Source organism: Lissotriton helveticus, chromosome 3_1, assembly GCF_964261635.1.
Source record: "Lissotriton helveticus chromosome 3_1, aLisHel1.1, whole genome shotgun sequence".
NCBI lineage: Eukaryota > Metazoa > Chordata > Amphibia > Caudata > Salamandridae > Lissotriton > Lissotriton helveticus.
Window position 1 is genome coordinate 968231348 of NC_136061.1, and position 16134 is coordinate 968247481.

At 43.8% G+C, this 16134-nt stretch overlaps 1 protein-coding gene across 1 annotated transcript in view; it reads left to right on the forward strand.

Annotated features, from left to right (window-relative positions):
• LOC144824191 (transient receptor potential cation channel subfamily M member 8-like) overlaps positions 1-15508 on the forward strand; it is a 242788-nt gene extending 227280 nt beyond the window's left edge. The window contains exons 22-24 of the mRNA XM_078683347.1: positions 4594-4784; positions 7899-7998; positions 15469-15508. Coding sequence (XP_078539473.1) covers positions 4594-4784; positions 7899-7998; positions 15469-15508 — 331 coding nt within the window. The remainder of the gene's footprint in view (positions 1-4593; positions 4785-7898; positions 7999-15468) is intronic.
• Positions 15509-16134: the final 626 nt, after the last annotated feature.

The following is a 16134-nucleotide window of genomic DNA, read 5'->3' on the forward strand; positions in this document are numbered from 1 at the left end:
TACCACCTCCTCAGGTGGTGGTTGAGCAAGAGGTGACCCCCCCACCTTCTTGTTGCCTGATTCGGCCAGCTCAATCGATCGAGCATGAGACTCTGTTGTGATCTGAAGAACCGCTGCCTGCGGTGCCTCCCAGAACCGCTTGACGGAGGCCCCCGAGGGGCGGTGTGGTGGCGCGGACTGGGAAGGGGCGCTTGGCTCCTGCCCCCTCCCCAAGTCTCGCTCGGCCAGCTGAGTTACGCCCACTCTTGCGGCCTACGACATGGAGAGGCCGGGGCGTTGACTAGGCGGGGCCTCCGGCCGCAACCACAGCGCCAACGATCGCTGCTGACGGAGGGGAGCCTTGCCGGTGAGAGCCACTGATCTGAAGAACCGCTTGACGGAGGCCCCCGAGGGGTGGTGTGGTGGCGCGGACTGGGAGGGGGCGCTTGGCTCCTGCCCCCTCCCCAAGTCTCGCTCGGCCAGCTGAGTTGCGCCCACTCTTGCGGCCTACGACATGGAGAGGCCGGGGCGTTGACTAGGCGGGGCCTCCAGCCGCAACCACAGCGCCAACGATCGCTGCTGACGGAGGGGAGCCTTGCCGGTGAGAGCCACTGATCTGAAGAACCGCTGCCTGCGGTGCCTCCCTGAACCGCTTGACGGAGGCCCCCGAGGGGCGGTGTGGTGGCGCGGACTGGAAGGGGGCGCTTGGCTCCTGCCCCCTCCCCAAGTCTCGCTCGGCCAGCTGAGTTGCGCCCACTCTTGCGGCCTACGACATGGAGAGGCCGGGGCGTTGACTAGGCGGGGCCTCCGGCCGCAACCACAGCGCCAACGATCGCTGCTGACGGAGGGGAGCCTTGCCGGTGAGAGCCACTGATCTGAAAAACCGCTGCCTGCGGTGCCTCCCTGAACCGCTTGACGGAGGCCCCCGAGGGGCGGTGTGGTGGCGCGGACTGGAGGGGGCGCTTGGCTCCTGCCCCCTCCCCAAGTCTTGTTGCCCTGGTGTGGCCTGAGATCGCCCCTGACATAGGCGGCCGGCTCCCGGGGTCTGGCGGAACTTTTTGCCTTTTGGTGACTCGAGGTTCTAGTTACTTAGCCTTGACATTATGGGGGATGTATGTGGTCTTTGTGCACATGGCGGGCGGGGAAGGGTACTGACTAGGAATACGGACAACCCTATTGATGTCGATTTTTCATTATTGATTATTGTATTAATAAAGCTTCGAAATAATGTTACCCATGATACTCGCCCATGGTGTGCGTATGGACGATTTTATTGTAACTGATCCTGTTATACTTTCAATTATAAAATCAACCTTCACTGATCCTGCAACCGTTTGTCACGTTTAGTTTTTTCAATTAAATGGCTCGCTTGTTACATACTCCTATACCCCTGGCTTTTGACCCTTTCCTACGCGCGGTCTGTACTACCGCCCTCGGGCGATCTATGTAATGAACAGACTACCATTGCCGAAACACAAGGGAATGCATCTCAGAGAGATAAGTCAAGTACGTGGTAGATAAAAACATTTTCGTGTTTATGCACGCTGATGTTCTTTGAACGCTGCCCCCCCCCCTCATCATTTAGATTACCACCGCCCATTGCACAAAAGCGTACCGGGCGCTCCCCACGCAAAAAAAACGATTTTATTTTTATTTTTATTTTTTTTTTTTTTTGCCCCGCGGGGCCCTTTTACAGCCTCCACATCAAACCTAGGGGGTCAGGGAGGATCTACTATGCCCCCTTATGGTCATTTCCCCCTTTGTTTTGGCCTCCTCTTGTCTCTCGATCCTACCGAGAGACAAGATGGCGGCCGCTCCGGACCGTTTAGAATGTTGACAGACACCGGAGAGCCAATCAGCTTCGCATCGCGAAGTTCCGTTACGCGTCAAGTACGCGAACCGGAGCGCTACCCGGAGCGCTGTTACAGATATATATATTTTTTTGAACGTTAATTTATCAAAATCCACTGGAGCACATATATTGAGACCTAGCAAAGGCACATCGGGCTACCAGTCCCTACAATTTTGCCAAGTTTCGTGCAAATCCATTCAGCCGTTCGAGCTAAAAGTGAGGCCCACCGCCCTATGGAAATTAACATGGGAAAAACGTGTTTTGGGACCCCCCTTTTTTCTCGGCCCCCCCTTGACGAAACCCCCCCAAATTTTCAGGGGCTGCTCAGAAACGATATGTTCCATTTTCCTGAAAATTTCAGCCAATTCCGTCCACAAACGCCAAAGTTATTAGAAATAGAATTTTCAAAAATCCCATAGAGAAAAAATCCTAACTATATATACCTACCTGCGGCCTACGACATGGAGAGGCCGGGGCGTTGACTAGGCGGGGCCTCCGGCCGCAACCACAGCGCCAACGATCGCTGCTGACGGAGGGGAGCCTTGCCGGTGAGAGCCACTGATCTGAAGAACCGCTGCCTGCGGTGCCTCCCTGAACCGCTTGACGGAGGCCCCCGAGGGGCGGTGTGGTGGCGCGGACTGGAAGGGGGCGCTTGGCTCCTGCCCCCTCCCCAAGTCTTGTTGCCCTGGTGTGGCCTGAGATCGCCCCCGACATAGGCGGCCGGCTCCCGGGGTCCGGCGGAACTTTTTGCCTTTTGGTGACTCGACGTTCTAGTTACTTAGCCTTGACGTTATGGGGGATGTATGCGGTCTTTGTGCACATGGCGGGCGGGGAAGGGTACTGACTAGGAATACGGACAACCCTATTGATGTCGATTTTTCATTATTGATTATTGTATTAATAAAGCTTCGAAATAATGTTACCCATGATACTCGCCCATGGTGTGCGTATGGACGATTTTATTGTAACTGATCCTGTTATACTTTCAATTATAAAATCAACCTTCACTGATTCTGCAACCGTTTGTCACGTTTAGTTTTTTCAATTAAATGGCTCGCTTGTTACATACTCCTATACCCCTGGCTTTTTACCCTTTCCTACGCGCGGTCTGTACTACCGCCCTCGGGCGATCTATGTAATGAACAGACTACCATTGCCGAAACACAAGGGAATGCATCTCAGAGAGATAAGTCAAGTACGTGGTAGATAAAAACATTTTCGTGTTTATACACGCTGAGGTGCTTTGAACGCTGCCCCCCCCCCCCCCCCCCTCATCATTTAGATTACCACCGCCCATTGCACAAAAGCGTACCGGGCGCTCCCCACGCAAAAAAAAACGATTTTTTTAAATGTTTTTTTTTTTTTTTTTGCCCCGCGGGGCCCTTTTAAAGCCTCCACATCAAACCTAGGGGGTCAGGGAGGATCTACTATGCCCCCTTATGGTCATTTCCCCCTTTGTTTTGGCCTCCTCTTGTCTCTCGATCCTACCGAGAGACAAGATGGCGGCCGCTCCGGACTGTTTAGAATGTTGACAGACACCGGAGAGCCAATCAGCTTCGCTTTGCGAAGTTCCGTTACGCGTCAAGTACGCGAACCGGAGCGCTACCCGGAGCGCTGTTACAGATATATATATATTTTTGAACGTTAATTTATCAAAATCCACTGGAGCACATATATTGAGACCTAGCAAAGGCACATCGGGCTACCAGTCCCTACAATTTTGCCAAGTTTCGTGCAAATCCATTCAGCCGTTCGAGCTAAAAGTGAGGCCAACCGCCCTATGGAAATTAACATGGTAAAAACGCGTTTTGGGACCCCCTTTTTTCTCGCCCCCCCCTTGACGAAACCCCCCCAAATTTTCAGGGGCTGCTCAGAAACGAAATGTTCCATTTTCCTGAAAATTTCAGCCAATTCCGTCCACAAACGCCAAAGTTATTAGACATAGAATTTTCAAAAATCCCTTAGAGAAAAAATCCTAACTATATATACCTACTGGCGACCGCCAGTAGGTAATATATATATATATATATAAATATATATATATAAATATATATATATATATATATATTTTTTTTTTTTTATTTATTTATTTTTTTTTATTGCATTTAATGACTTCCAGAATCACAACAAAAGTATGGCAACAGTTATACATCACAGGATGAAATTGATATATACACATTCCGTGCCGAAAAACATATTATTGTCTAGAAAAACATTAAAAATCAAACTAATCCGCAAGAATTCATAGGGTTGCCACAATATTTACCTTTTAAATTAGACCCGAACAGTGCAGTGTTTAGCTTTCTCAAACCCCAAACTCCCAATAAGGCTTATTATTCTGAGTGAACCGACCAAATATATGCCATAGCTGAACAGAACAGATTACCCATTCTCTCTCTAACCCCAGCAGATCTGTCCGGGTGATTCAGGTCAGTTCTGGAAAGATGTCAACCTTATTGTAAGAGTGGGTGTCATATTTTACATTTTGTGAAAATCGGAGCTATTTTCATGAACATAACCTTGACGCTTCACAGTGGACTTTTAAAAATCTATTGGTGGGTCTATTACCTGTTTTAAGGCATGCCTAGAGATATATAGTACTTTAGAGATTTAAATAATGTCATTTGTATTGCCCGTTAAGAGCAACCTTCAGTACACCTGGATCCAAACTTCTGCTGGTCGTGCTTCTGCTGAACAAACTTGATAATTCCCTGTGGTAATGGTTTTCCCCATTCTTCCGCTCCACTCTTTTGAAATTCTAGTTTCACTGTGGATGCTGTGCAGAGCAACACTGACAAGACATGGAAGTTCCAGCGCTACTTCCTGGTGCAGGAGTACAGCTGCCGCCTGCCCATCCCGTTCCCTTTTGTCATCTTCGCCTACATCTACACCATACTGTGGAAGATCACCGCCTGCTGCCGGAAGGAGGGTCCCAGAGAACCACCAGTGTGCTGTGAGCCTCACTTTATTTCCATGTCTTTCTACTATTCGGTGAAAGAAGGAAAAATAGTAGATACTCAATAGAGAAAAGTAGCTTAGCTTTTAAGTGCCAGAAGAGAGATTGTGAGAAAATAAGAGTATACAAGGATGAGGCAAGCACAGTAATTCGTGGCAGGCAGCCAAGTGACGATCAGGAGTGTGCTCATCAGTGGAAACTAAAGATGATTGATGGGATGGAGACAAATCATGAATATATTTATATGGAATATTATCAAGGACTGGTCGTTTCTGACATGCAGAGGTTGTTGAAGGTAAGGCCTGTCACTCTCTGAATGCCTAACTACGAGTCCCCCTGATCCTTCCTTTCTGTGTTGGTTAAGACAAACCAAAGAAGACCAAAGAAGCAAGCCTCGGTGTCATCTTAACAGTTTTGGTGTTATTTATCGCACATAATTAATAACAACACCAAGAGGTACACCTATTACTAGTTTGTGAACAGAAACACGCGGATTTTGGTGTTAAACGCACCAAAATCCGCATTGTGTGGTAAATACCGTACAATTTCTCCTCTTAATTTTCAGCAGGTTGACCTGCTGAAATTTAAAGAAGGCTCAGTTATGTAACACATCCGATAATTATAGGATGCGTTAAGTAAAACAAAACTCGTAATTCCCACCTGTGTGGTCAGAATTAACTGACCCATTCGTAATCAGGCCCTAAAACTATTCAATTTTTCCAGATTTGACAGAATAATGAATAATATAAGAAGCAGACAGTCAGAATAAGGAAGGGAAACAAAACTTAACTTGGTAAAAACACCTCCTTGAACGTACAGGTCGATATGAGTACAATTCCATGATGTCTTTGAGACAAACGCTTAGAAAGATGTAAATCCTCTGAAGCAAGCAACAGCTGAACAAGCAAAGCTGTGACACACAACAGAATCCACTTTAATACATTTTCTTTGGAGAAACCTGGTAGTAAAAACAGAGTAAATAATTCTAAGGAACATCTGGATTTGTGATAAAGCAACTAAAAAAATTAAGGAAGAGCTGAGAAGCTGACAGTAAACATTTGGCGTAGATTGCTTTGTAAATGGAATGGGCTTTTCCCTAAAGATTTAGAGGAAAGAAATTAAGCGTCACTGGACTGTAGACTAACTGGCATATTAGAATCAGCATTCGGGAAAAAGAGAACAGTTCTGGGTAAGTGCAAGCGCCACCCAGAAAGCTCAGCATTTGAAAGGGGGATGTGTGTTACTAAGGGCCTTATTACGAGTTGGACTGCCGAACCAGTGGTGGCAGTCTGACCACCGCCCCACTGAGGCCCCCTCCCCCCCCCCAGTATTATGAGTGTGGCGGTTGGACCGCCACAGTACCTGTGTGACCTCATCCCGCGGTGGTCATGCAGCGTTAATGAGCACTAATATGCTAGCGGTGCTGCTGCAGCACCAGTTGCCTGTCCACCGCCCTGTTACTTTCATGGTGGTGAGCCCGCCATTAAAAGGGTGGTGGAGAGGCAATATAGGGGGCCCTTACAGGGGCCCCTGCTGCATCTGGATCCAGGGGGTGCATGCAGTGGGTCAGATCTAGTGCCCACCTGGTTTTGCACCCCCAGTTCTGGAATGATGTGGTATGTACGCCACACCGTGCAGGAAGGTGCAGTTGGTGCTCTGAGAGCGGCGGTCTTCCTATTATGCTATTCTATGAGCCTAACAGACTGCCACAGGGCTCTTAATCTGGCAGGGGGTCGCACCATGGCTTTGGCGGTCCTACAGCGGATGGCACATTGTACCATCCGCTGTAGGGATGCCAAAGTGGTAATAAGGTCCTAAGTGTGTCCAAGCAAACATTATTCCTGGATGCAAGCTAAGGAGATAGCTCACAGCCATGAGCTAAAAAGCAGATTGTGGAGGAAGATATTGCTTTGAGTTTGCGAATAGTAAATAACAGATATCTGTTCCTGTAATTCGGTTTGTGAACCTCTTAGTTTTGACAAAGTCCATTAAATCGTGACAAATATGAAGGAAACAGCATTTAAAATGGACAAGAAAAAACGTAAATGAGCAAAAAAGAGAAGCAATACCCAATAAGATATATAAAGGTGGCAGGACTTTGAAAGGAAGACCGATGTGAAAATTCAAGATGGTTTTCGGAGGATGAAAACAGGTGGAAGAAAGAAGATGGAAGACCAACCAAACGTGGGAATCACTAATCAAGACAAAAATGTAGCAGGGTAAGAATAAAGATTTTAGCTGAAGAGAAGGTGAGGAAGGACCACTATTTACAAAATCTGAGTAGCAGAAATGTACAGATATGAACACTGGAGGATAGTAGAAGGAGAGTACTGGGTAAAAGAAGACATCCTGATTATGGCAGCCAAAAATGGGGGAAGGCAAGTGGGGGGAGGCGTAGACGGGAGTGAGAGAAAGGCAAACAAGCGTAATATTTGTTTTCTTTTGTTTGATAAATCATGGAAAGTTGGGGATGAAAGGAATCTATGTTTTACTGACGTTCAGGTGAATCATGCAGCTGGAAGATTAAACAAATATTTATCAGTGTAGAAGTGACAGGAATCGCTCAAGGAAGGGATATTGTAGGAAGATGAGTGGTGTGGATGTAGTACGAGGGAGATGCAAGGATAGAATCCTGGGGAACATTATAACCAAGAGGAAAGGATGTGGGCAGAGTGAATGGGTCATTAAAGCAACAAAGCCACCTTCTCAGCTCCCTCTATTTCTACACAAATTACTACATTCAAAGAAGGATTCGCGGTTTAAGACTGGTGTGCACTCTTAGAGTTTTGTTTGGGTCCCAGTTCTGGAAACGTGGGGTGCTGCAGTTGAGAAATGAGAGGCGTTGCCCGTGACCACAGCTGTGTTTGGTTCCCTGTAACTGGAACAACGAGGGGGCTGCATTTCAGGGCCAAGTGCTATGGCACCACGATAACTTCAATTATCGGCATGTATGCGTGTCAGAAATCTTGGATTTTACGTTTTATTTTTATTTTAGACGTGTTTATTTAAAGATTTCATTGACCAGCAATATAATTATCCATTCCTCTGGTTGCAATGTTGTGTTTCTAAGATGTCTGCATATTAACTCATAAGCACACATTTTTGCTCTAGGCTCTACCTATGAGGACATAGACCTGCTGGCGTGGGAAGCCATCATGAGAGAGAATTACCTTGTGAAAAGCAGCATCCAGGAGACAGACAACTCCAAAATGTAGGTTACTATGGGAAACACCACTAAAAGCTTGTCTAACATGTGTGCCCCTCATCCTTTCTTCCCTACAGAGCACTAGACTGAGGTTTCAGGTGACCCTGACCAATGATAAACAACCAGAGCGCTTATTTTTACTTTTTCATTTTATGTGTCATGTAGACCAAAAAAATTTCAAGGGTCCTGTGAAATGCACCACCTCCTCTTTGCTATTGCACAGAACATCTGTAACTCTCTTAATATACTCTGTCTTGCAGCCCACTCTAAGGGCCTGATTGCGATGTCAGACGGACCGAGTCCGTCCGACATCACTCTGGAAATCGAACCAAACGACCTCCTCTCGTCGGTTCCAGCCCAGCTATTAGGATGCAATCCTATACTTTGCTATGAGAACATGCATTCTGAATGAGCAGGGGTGCAGTTCATCCCTGCACCTGGTGGAAGGCACCTCAAGGTGTCTGCCACCAGGTGCACGGATCAATAGCGGGGCACGATAGGTGCCCCCTAGGCCGCCATCCGGAAGCCTTGTACCCCTGGGGGCCTGCCGGGGGCACTCAACGACAGTTTCCCTAATTACTTTTTGTGTCGGAAAGGCTGGCAGAGAAAAGCAGTGAGAAACTGCCATCGTAATCTCTCTGCCCTAAAGAGACGGCCGAGGGATTGCTGAAGGCCTTCCATATGGCGAACAGGCTCTCGGAGCCCGTTATCTGCCATTTGGAACTCCTGTTTGTAATAATTTCCGACTGACTCCATCAAAATGAGTCGGTTGGAAATTATTACAAACAGGAAATTACGATACAGTAAGGATGGCTGAGACTGAGGGTCAGAGCCATTCCTTACCACATTGTAATCGGGCCCTAAATGTGCAAATAGCCAGCAATATTTGGCTTGCAAAGCATTCAGGGCCAGATGTACATAGACTTCCGTTTGCAATTTCGTAATAGTGAATTTTTCGCTATTAGGAAATCGCAAAAAGCCATGTACAACAGCGCGTTTTCACTGTTTGCAATTCCCAATGGGTTGCAAGGGACCTGCCCCATTAATATTAAAGAGGCAGTTCGCAATTTGTGACCCATTGGGAATGGCTGGCACTCACAGGGATGGTGGACTGCTGGGGTCAGCAGACCACCATGTATGTGACTGCTTTTTAAATAAAGCTGTGGGACCACTGCCTGCTCTTAAAAAATTTTGCTGCCACATTCACAAAGGAAGGTGTTCCTCGGGGACACCTTCCCATTTGCGAATGGGTTGCGAATGTTTTGCGACTGCATTCCCAGTTGCAAAACATTCCTACATACCAGTGCAACTCGCTATTAGGAAGGGACGCCCTTGGCACGCCCCTTCCTAATAGCGACTCACAAAACTAATTTTAGATACGCAAATAGCTTCCGAATCACAAATAGGGCTTTGTACACTTAAAAATGCGTTTTCTCAAGTCACAAACAGCCCGATTCTGTGAATTGGGCCGATTGCGAGCTGAAAAAAGGTTTGTATATCTGGCCCTCAGTTCTAGCTTATGCATTGAAAAATTTTAAGTTAGAAGAGGATTTCCATACGGTCTAATCTGCTGTAATACTTGTGAGCAAAAAGCACAGGGTACATAATTTGCACATGGGCAAGCAAGGCATTAAACAAGTACTGCCCAAATTAGAATCCCATTTCAAGTGCATGAAAGCTCCTAAATGGAATCAGCTTTGCAAGTGTAACTAAGAGCTTAGTTTGAAAAAAAGTTTAAAACCCATATTTTGAATATAACAACACTTTAACCATTGTGACAGCTTGGCACTTGGATCTAAAGTGACTAGGACTGGAGTTTGTGTAGCAAATCGTGCCAGTTAAGCTAATTGTAAGGCAAGATTTGAAAAAACATTGCTATTTTTCAAATTGTTTTGTACTATATGCTTTGAAACATAAAAGAAGATCCACAATTAAGTTTGGAAAAAAGACCTTTTCACTAAATGTGTATGAATACTAATATTTCAAACTAAAAGTTCGAAATTGTTAATCTACATTGCTCTGCCTCGTTTCCACTGTACTTTACATTCAATGGCATGGTAGTACATTTTACCAATGTCTCAGATTAGGCCAATCTGTATATATTTATATTGTGAAAGGCTTTTCTTTGCTTTTGAGAAATTCAGTAGTGAGTATTTCAGAAGTTCACTTCTATGGATCCCTCTGTTTGCTGATTCAGGTTGCATTTTTATTAACTTCCCTATGGGTCCCTCTTTCTGGGAGGAATAACAAACACACAACTAAGCTGAGAAAGAGCTATAGTGATCTGTTAATGCTAGTGAATGATATGAGGTCTGTGTGTCTTTTCACTTTGTGAGATTAATTCACTGATATTTTGGTCACCACAGATCAATGCCTATTCACCAAAAGGTCAGGTTTAGAGGAAGACAGCCGAAGTGACATCGCAGGGTTGACCTCTTTGTCCCACCCATAGCTCCATTCTACTATTTGCTCATAAATTGCTGGGGAATGGACAAGGAGTGCAGACTACAGTGCTTTAAGGCCCCTGTCCAGGGTCGGCTTCTCCATTAGGGCGGAGGAGCGTTGCCCCACTGCTGATACCAGCATGAAAACATGTAAAATAAAATGATAATAAAGCAAATAATAAAACTGCATTATTAGCATTTTATTTTACATGTAGAAGGGAGCTGCAGCCGAGTTTGGAGGGTGGGGCCATCAACAGCAGGAGGAGGGGTGGGCACAGGGCACCAAGTTTGTATGTCGGTTTAGCAGGCCATCTTAGGATGGCTAAACTGACAAGCACACTTGGATATCTCTAGTCCGCTGCTTAGAGATATCATCAGGGCTCTGAAGCACAGGCTTCCAGTCTCTGCTTGAGTGTGAAACCAGCCCGCTTCGCCCAATCCCGGAGTTTCTCTCATGCTCGGTAATACCAGCATTATGCAAGTATCTGGATTGGTGCAGGCGAGTCTGGGAGCCTGTGTGGGCAGCACCTGTGCATCGGGAGCTGAAAAGAGTGTGGCAAGGCGGCAGGACTTGAGTTTTAATTTATGTCTTTTTTGTCCCTCGCCAAGCCTCACCACTGACCCTATCCCCTTTCTCTTTCTGTATCTTCCTTCGTCACTCTTGAGACCATGGCTATAAATGGTAGTTCAAGTGGTGCCAAGGGGACAACCATGCATACCAGTAGCTATCCCTGACTACTCGTAACTGTATCAATGTCATCTAGGCAAAGAGAGGTGCAATTTGCTTATTAGTGACTTATGTTAAATACCTTGTTATTATATGCTATGTAAAGCCTCTCTTCTGTCGTTTCAACCAATTCAAATAACAGATGAACATAAACTAAAGGAAGGGTCTGTGAGACATATACTTTCCACGGTTTGCACTCCTTCCTTATTCTATCATCCTCAGCATCAAATAAAGACACTGCTGGGGGCAAAGGGTGGAACGAGGGCCAGCCCTGACATGCCCAAAGCAATATGATGTCATTTCAACTACCCCTGGCATTTTGGTGAATTGAATTCCATACCCAATTGATGTCCATCTCATTAAATTAAACACACAAAAGGTGGTGGCAGGAATGCTTGCAATAAGTCTCACCACTGGCAATCGCTGCGGGTAGCATTTCAACCCATCCTTCCTTTGCCTGCCTTGCCATCTCAGTTTGGGCTCCTTCATATGCCAATCAGTCTTGACCCTGCACCAATAAGAACAGGCAAGCCTGACCTAGCAAGCCAGGTCCTCCCTTAACTGGAACACAAGCAACACAAGACTGGTTTCACCCCGATTGGAGTTCGTCAGTCAGGTCTAACTTAGTTCCAGTGGCACAGTGAGCACCGGACTCACTTTGCAAGGTATTTAACTCCACTTTGATCACACCAAAATAAGGTAGTAGGGAACTTAGTGCAACCTAAAGCATCTGCTATCCATTTGTTTGCACATTGAGTGGATTACAGAAGAAATATCATGTGAAGATCAAATGACATAATAATAGATATCCACAGAAGCCTGTGGTATGGGGAGCACTATGCACTCATTCACAATAACGTGATTAGTTTTTCATAATTTTCATCCATAAATTCAATTCAACATAAACTTCACGAATTAAACAGCCTCTATTTCATCAAAGGTTCAAAAGAGTCAAAAGTAAATGTATTCACAGTCTTTTTGTTCTAAAATTAAAGCCTTAACCCATTCAAAAATAAAAGTTTATGAAACAATAAATGTATTTCTTTTCTTCAAAGATGTTTTTATTCTTCTTATTCATCAATGAATACGATAGTATGTTCTTCAAACAACTCTCCAAGAGTTAACAAATGATGCCATATCCCAATGCATTTCGGTATGCACCTTCGTCAGGGGAATGCACTATAAATAACAAAAATTCTTTTTCATATATATATTCGATACATATATCGTTAACAATCATATATACAATGGTTTCACAATTTTTACATTTTGAGTGTCAACCAGAGAATCTCCTCATGTGATTTAAAATCTGATGTGTATTCAAAAGTCATGCTTTCATTTTAGAAAAAAAAGACTGTGAATACATTTACTTTTGACTCTTTTGAACCTTTGATGAAATAGAGGCTGTTTAATTCGTGAAGTTTATGTTGAATTGAATTTATGGATGAAAATTATGAAAAACTAATCACGTTATTGTGAATGAGTGCATAGTGCTCCCCATACCACAGGCTTCTGTGGATATCTATTATTTGTACCAACTTGACTAGGAGCTAGTCAAGATATGGGTTAGCACCAGAACAATTTGTTGAAATAATTTGTTGAAATAGTTAAATTGTTAAAACAAAGGAGTGCATATCGCTATAAACTGTTGTGAAGATCAAATGACATGCCATACATGCAGAACTTAATATTCTTTAAAAAAAATAATTCTGGGGCCAACAGTTTATCTTAGGAGCCCACTGCTGCTGCCTATGTAGCTGAATAGTCTTGACTCCACCTCATGCCCCTTTCTTCCACCACAATACACTTCTATCTCTTTATCTAACTCTTGCAAGGTCTCTTCGCCCTTTCTCCCTTCCCTTCTCACTGTGTCCCTATTATTCTCTTTCTCCTTTTTTTGCCTTCCTCTCTGTTGCTCTGGGTCAAACGCTGTTTATGAAAAATAAGTTGGCATTCCATAGATAAGTGCCCGGGCCCATCACCGGCACAACATAAGTACTTCATAAAATATATGTAATGTCTACACAATTGAATTGATGTTAGTTGAATATCCAGATCAATTAAGAGAATACATTAATAATGTAAACAGACAAAACGCACCAGGGAACTTTAACTTTAAAATAAAAATTATGTGCATCTCAGTGGTCAATAACCGAAACATCTCATCAAATTTACATATGTTAAAGGATTCCCCATATATTGTTAAATAAGACGATTTTATCTCTGAATTTGTAAAGGGCTTTCTCTATTGAAGTGAGTTAGTACATTTCCAGAATCCATTTTTCAATTTGAGATCTCAAGATGAATTTCTATCTTTATAGAATTTGTTTTTGGAGTTCTAATGCCACATAGAGCCCAGATACTAATTTGTATATAAACGTTTTCTTTAGCTACATAGTAGTTTTTATTCTTAAAGGAATGAGCTCAAATACTCCAATCAGAACAAAATAAGTATTAATAAGGAGCACGCAGTTTCAGAATGGTATAGGAGGCAATTATATAATTTTGTGCTGTGAGTGACACAAGAAGCCACATGTTGTGCTGCTGTATACCATAATAATTAAATACAAGTCCATACACGGTATTAATAGTACAACGGTGCCCTTAATCCGAAGACAATTAAGACACATCTGCTCAAAAGAAACAAATAAATTAGAGCTGCCAAATGATGCCATGGTTATGTATGGCTGCAAAATGTCTCATGTAACATAAATAATTGTTGTTGGCATATTTATTGTGTCCCATGCTTGATGTGTGCAGCGGACTCTGATTGATGCATAAACATCTACTGATGCTTGTAATGGTCATACTGGTACCCAGTCTGACCTCGTGATTCCCCCGGACTGATCCTCGCAGCATTGGAGGCAATGCATGCACAAATCCATATGTGAAAGAGATTATCCTTGTCTTTTATGCTTACTATGACTACTTGACCCTCCAGGGAGGGCACACACCTATGCCTTTTTATAGGCACCCTATCAATCCTGCCCTTCTTGTAGTGGTGCTCGCTGTAAAAAGTCTCCAAGAACTCGCGACAATTAAGGGAAACAGTACTACGCTGATTGATATGAAAGATACGAACCTAAACTTCTATCATCTGTGGATACTCATGTTGAGTATGGTACCAGAATATGGAGTTTTAAATATTATGCTACAAAAATATCATACCAAATATATTGACGATCAAAATTGCAATAATTGTATGTGGTTTTTGAATGTTTATTATACTTAATTCCACATCGGAGTACCTTGACCATATATGGCTTCAAGGTATATAGTTATAGAGTTATTACCCTAAAGCTATACTTACCAATATACACTTACCTGATTTTTGATTCTTGATATTTTAGCTATGATATTCTTATATCAGAATATTTCTGTAGTCAATATTGTGATATAAACCTGTCACAGTGTAGGACATTTATGCTGTCAAAAGGCATATGTGTTCTGAGTCCTGTAATGTGCGGATGAGTTCTTGTTCCTAGTTACCATTCTCTGTCATACTTAATTCTTTAGCCCTTTTTGCACAGGTTCCCTCACAGCACTAATTTCGTCTATCTAGCTCATGTTCTCCAATTAGTTTGTCTCCTTTTCTGTTTTGCTCTTTGTTATTTTCTTTCTTGGTTCCAGGATTCCCTTTCTCTTTCCATGTGATCTTTGACCTCTTCTGGTCAATCGAAGAACCTCTTCTAGAACATTCCTGTGTTTAATCACTCCATCTTGAGAATTGTTCATACAAATATAAAGACAGTGGGTACTCCTTTAATTGCTAACTTCTTCCTAATAAAGCTAGCTTGAAGCTGCAATTGAAGCTTATTCAATGAACAAATCCACCTTCGAATTGTCTTTCAAACATTGTCATCAAAAAAGCACATGTAACAATTAACCATCCCACTGCCAAGCAATATGTATGGATTAATTGATATTGGTGGTAGGTATGGACAACAGGGCACTGTAGACTGTCCTTGGGTCCATTTGCCTTGCTTCTTCCCCAATTACACATTTTGCTGCTTCTGCAAACTCCAGTAATTCCCAATGCCTATCCAATTGACACTCCTATCACTTATCTTCAGCTCTTACTCCCTAATGCTAGATACTATGAAGCTGGAGGTGGAAGGGACCTTTGCACACTTTCGACCTCAGGAGCCATTTGACTAATTTCTGTGGATTGAGCTTTGGTATCGTTTGTAATGAATCAATGGTCTTTGAATTGTATGTATGTCTTTGATTGCCAATGTTTGCACACTAATGGCATTTGATAGGCACTGTATGCTTGAATTATCATATTTCGTTCTGTCATTCTAGGTTGGAGGCCCGATTTCAGAAAATGGAAGAAAAGGTATGATTATTGCTTCTCTGTTGTGTTTCAGGAGAGGAATTCTTAATTGGGCACGGTATACGCTTATTATCACACTTGTAATCTGAGACAGACTATGCTTCCTTGTAACACCATTCTAAAATGATCCCTCACTCCCATTGCAAGACCTCCTGTCAAAAGGAGCTTCTTACAGCGTTGTGCTTCAAGAGCTTAAAGACCAACTTGATTTTTCAAAATAGTGGGAGCAGGTACTTGGTGGACTTTTTAATGCTATGGTATGGGTTATGTTATGTTATGTTACATTGTGTTAAGTTATGTTTTGGGTTATGTTATGTTATGGTAGTGAGACTTGTGGGGCACAATAATCACTCATGAGGGTTCTTAGGTGCTAGGGGTGAGTGGGTGAATGATCACCGGGGAGTTATTTGAAATGTCAGGTCCTCAGCGTCTTGTGGAACTCAAGAAGTGAGGAGGAAGCCCTGTGGAGGTCATTCCATGTTTTGGGTGCGATGCCCAAAGTTGTGTAGTGCTTTGTATGGGTCTGAGTAGTTTGACTTGACACTGTTTGTGAATGGAGCACCCAGTGGAGCTTCTTGAAGTGTGGTGCAAGGTGGGTGTGGTGTGGTAGATCCAGTATGACTCTTGCAGCGGCA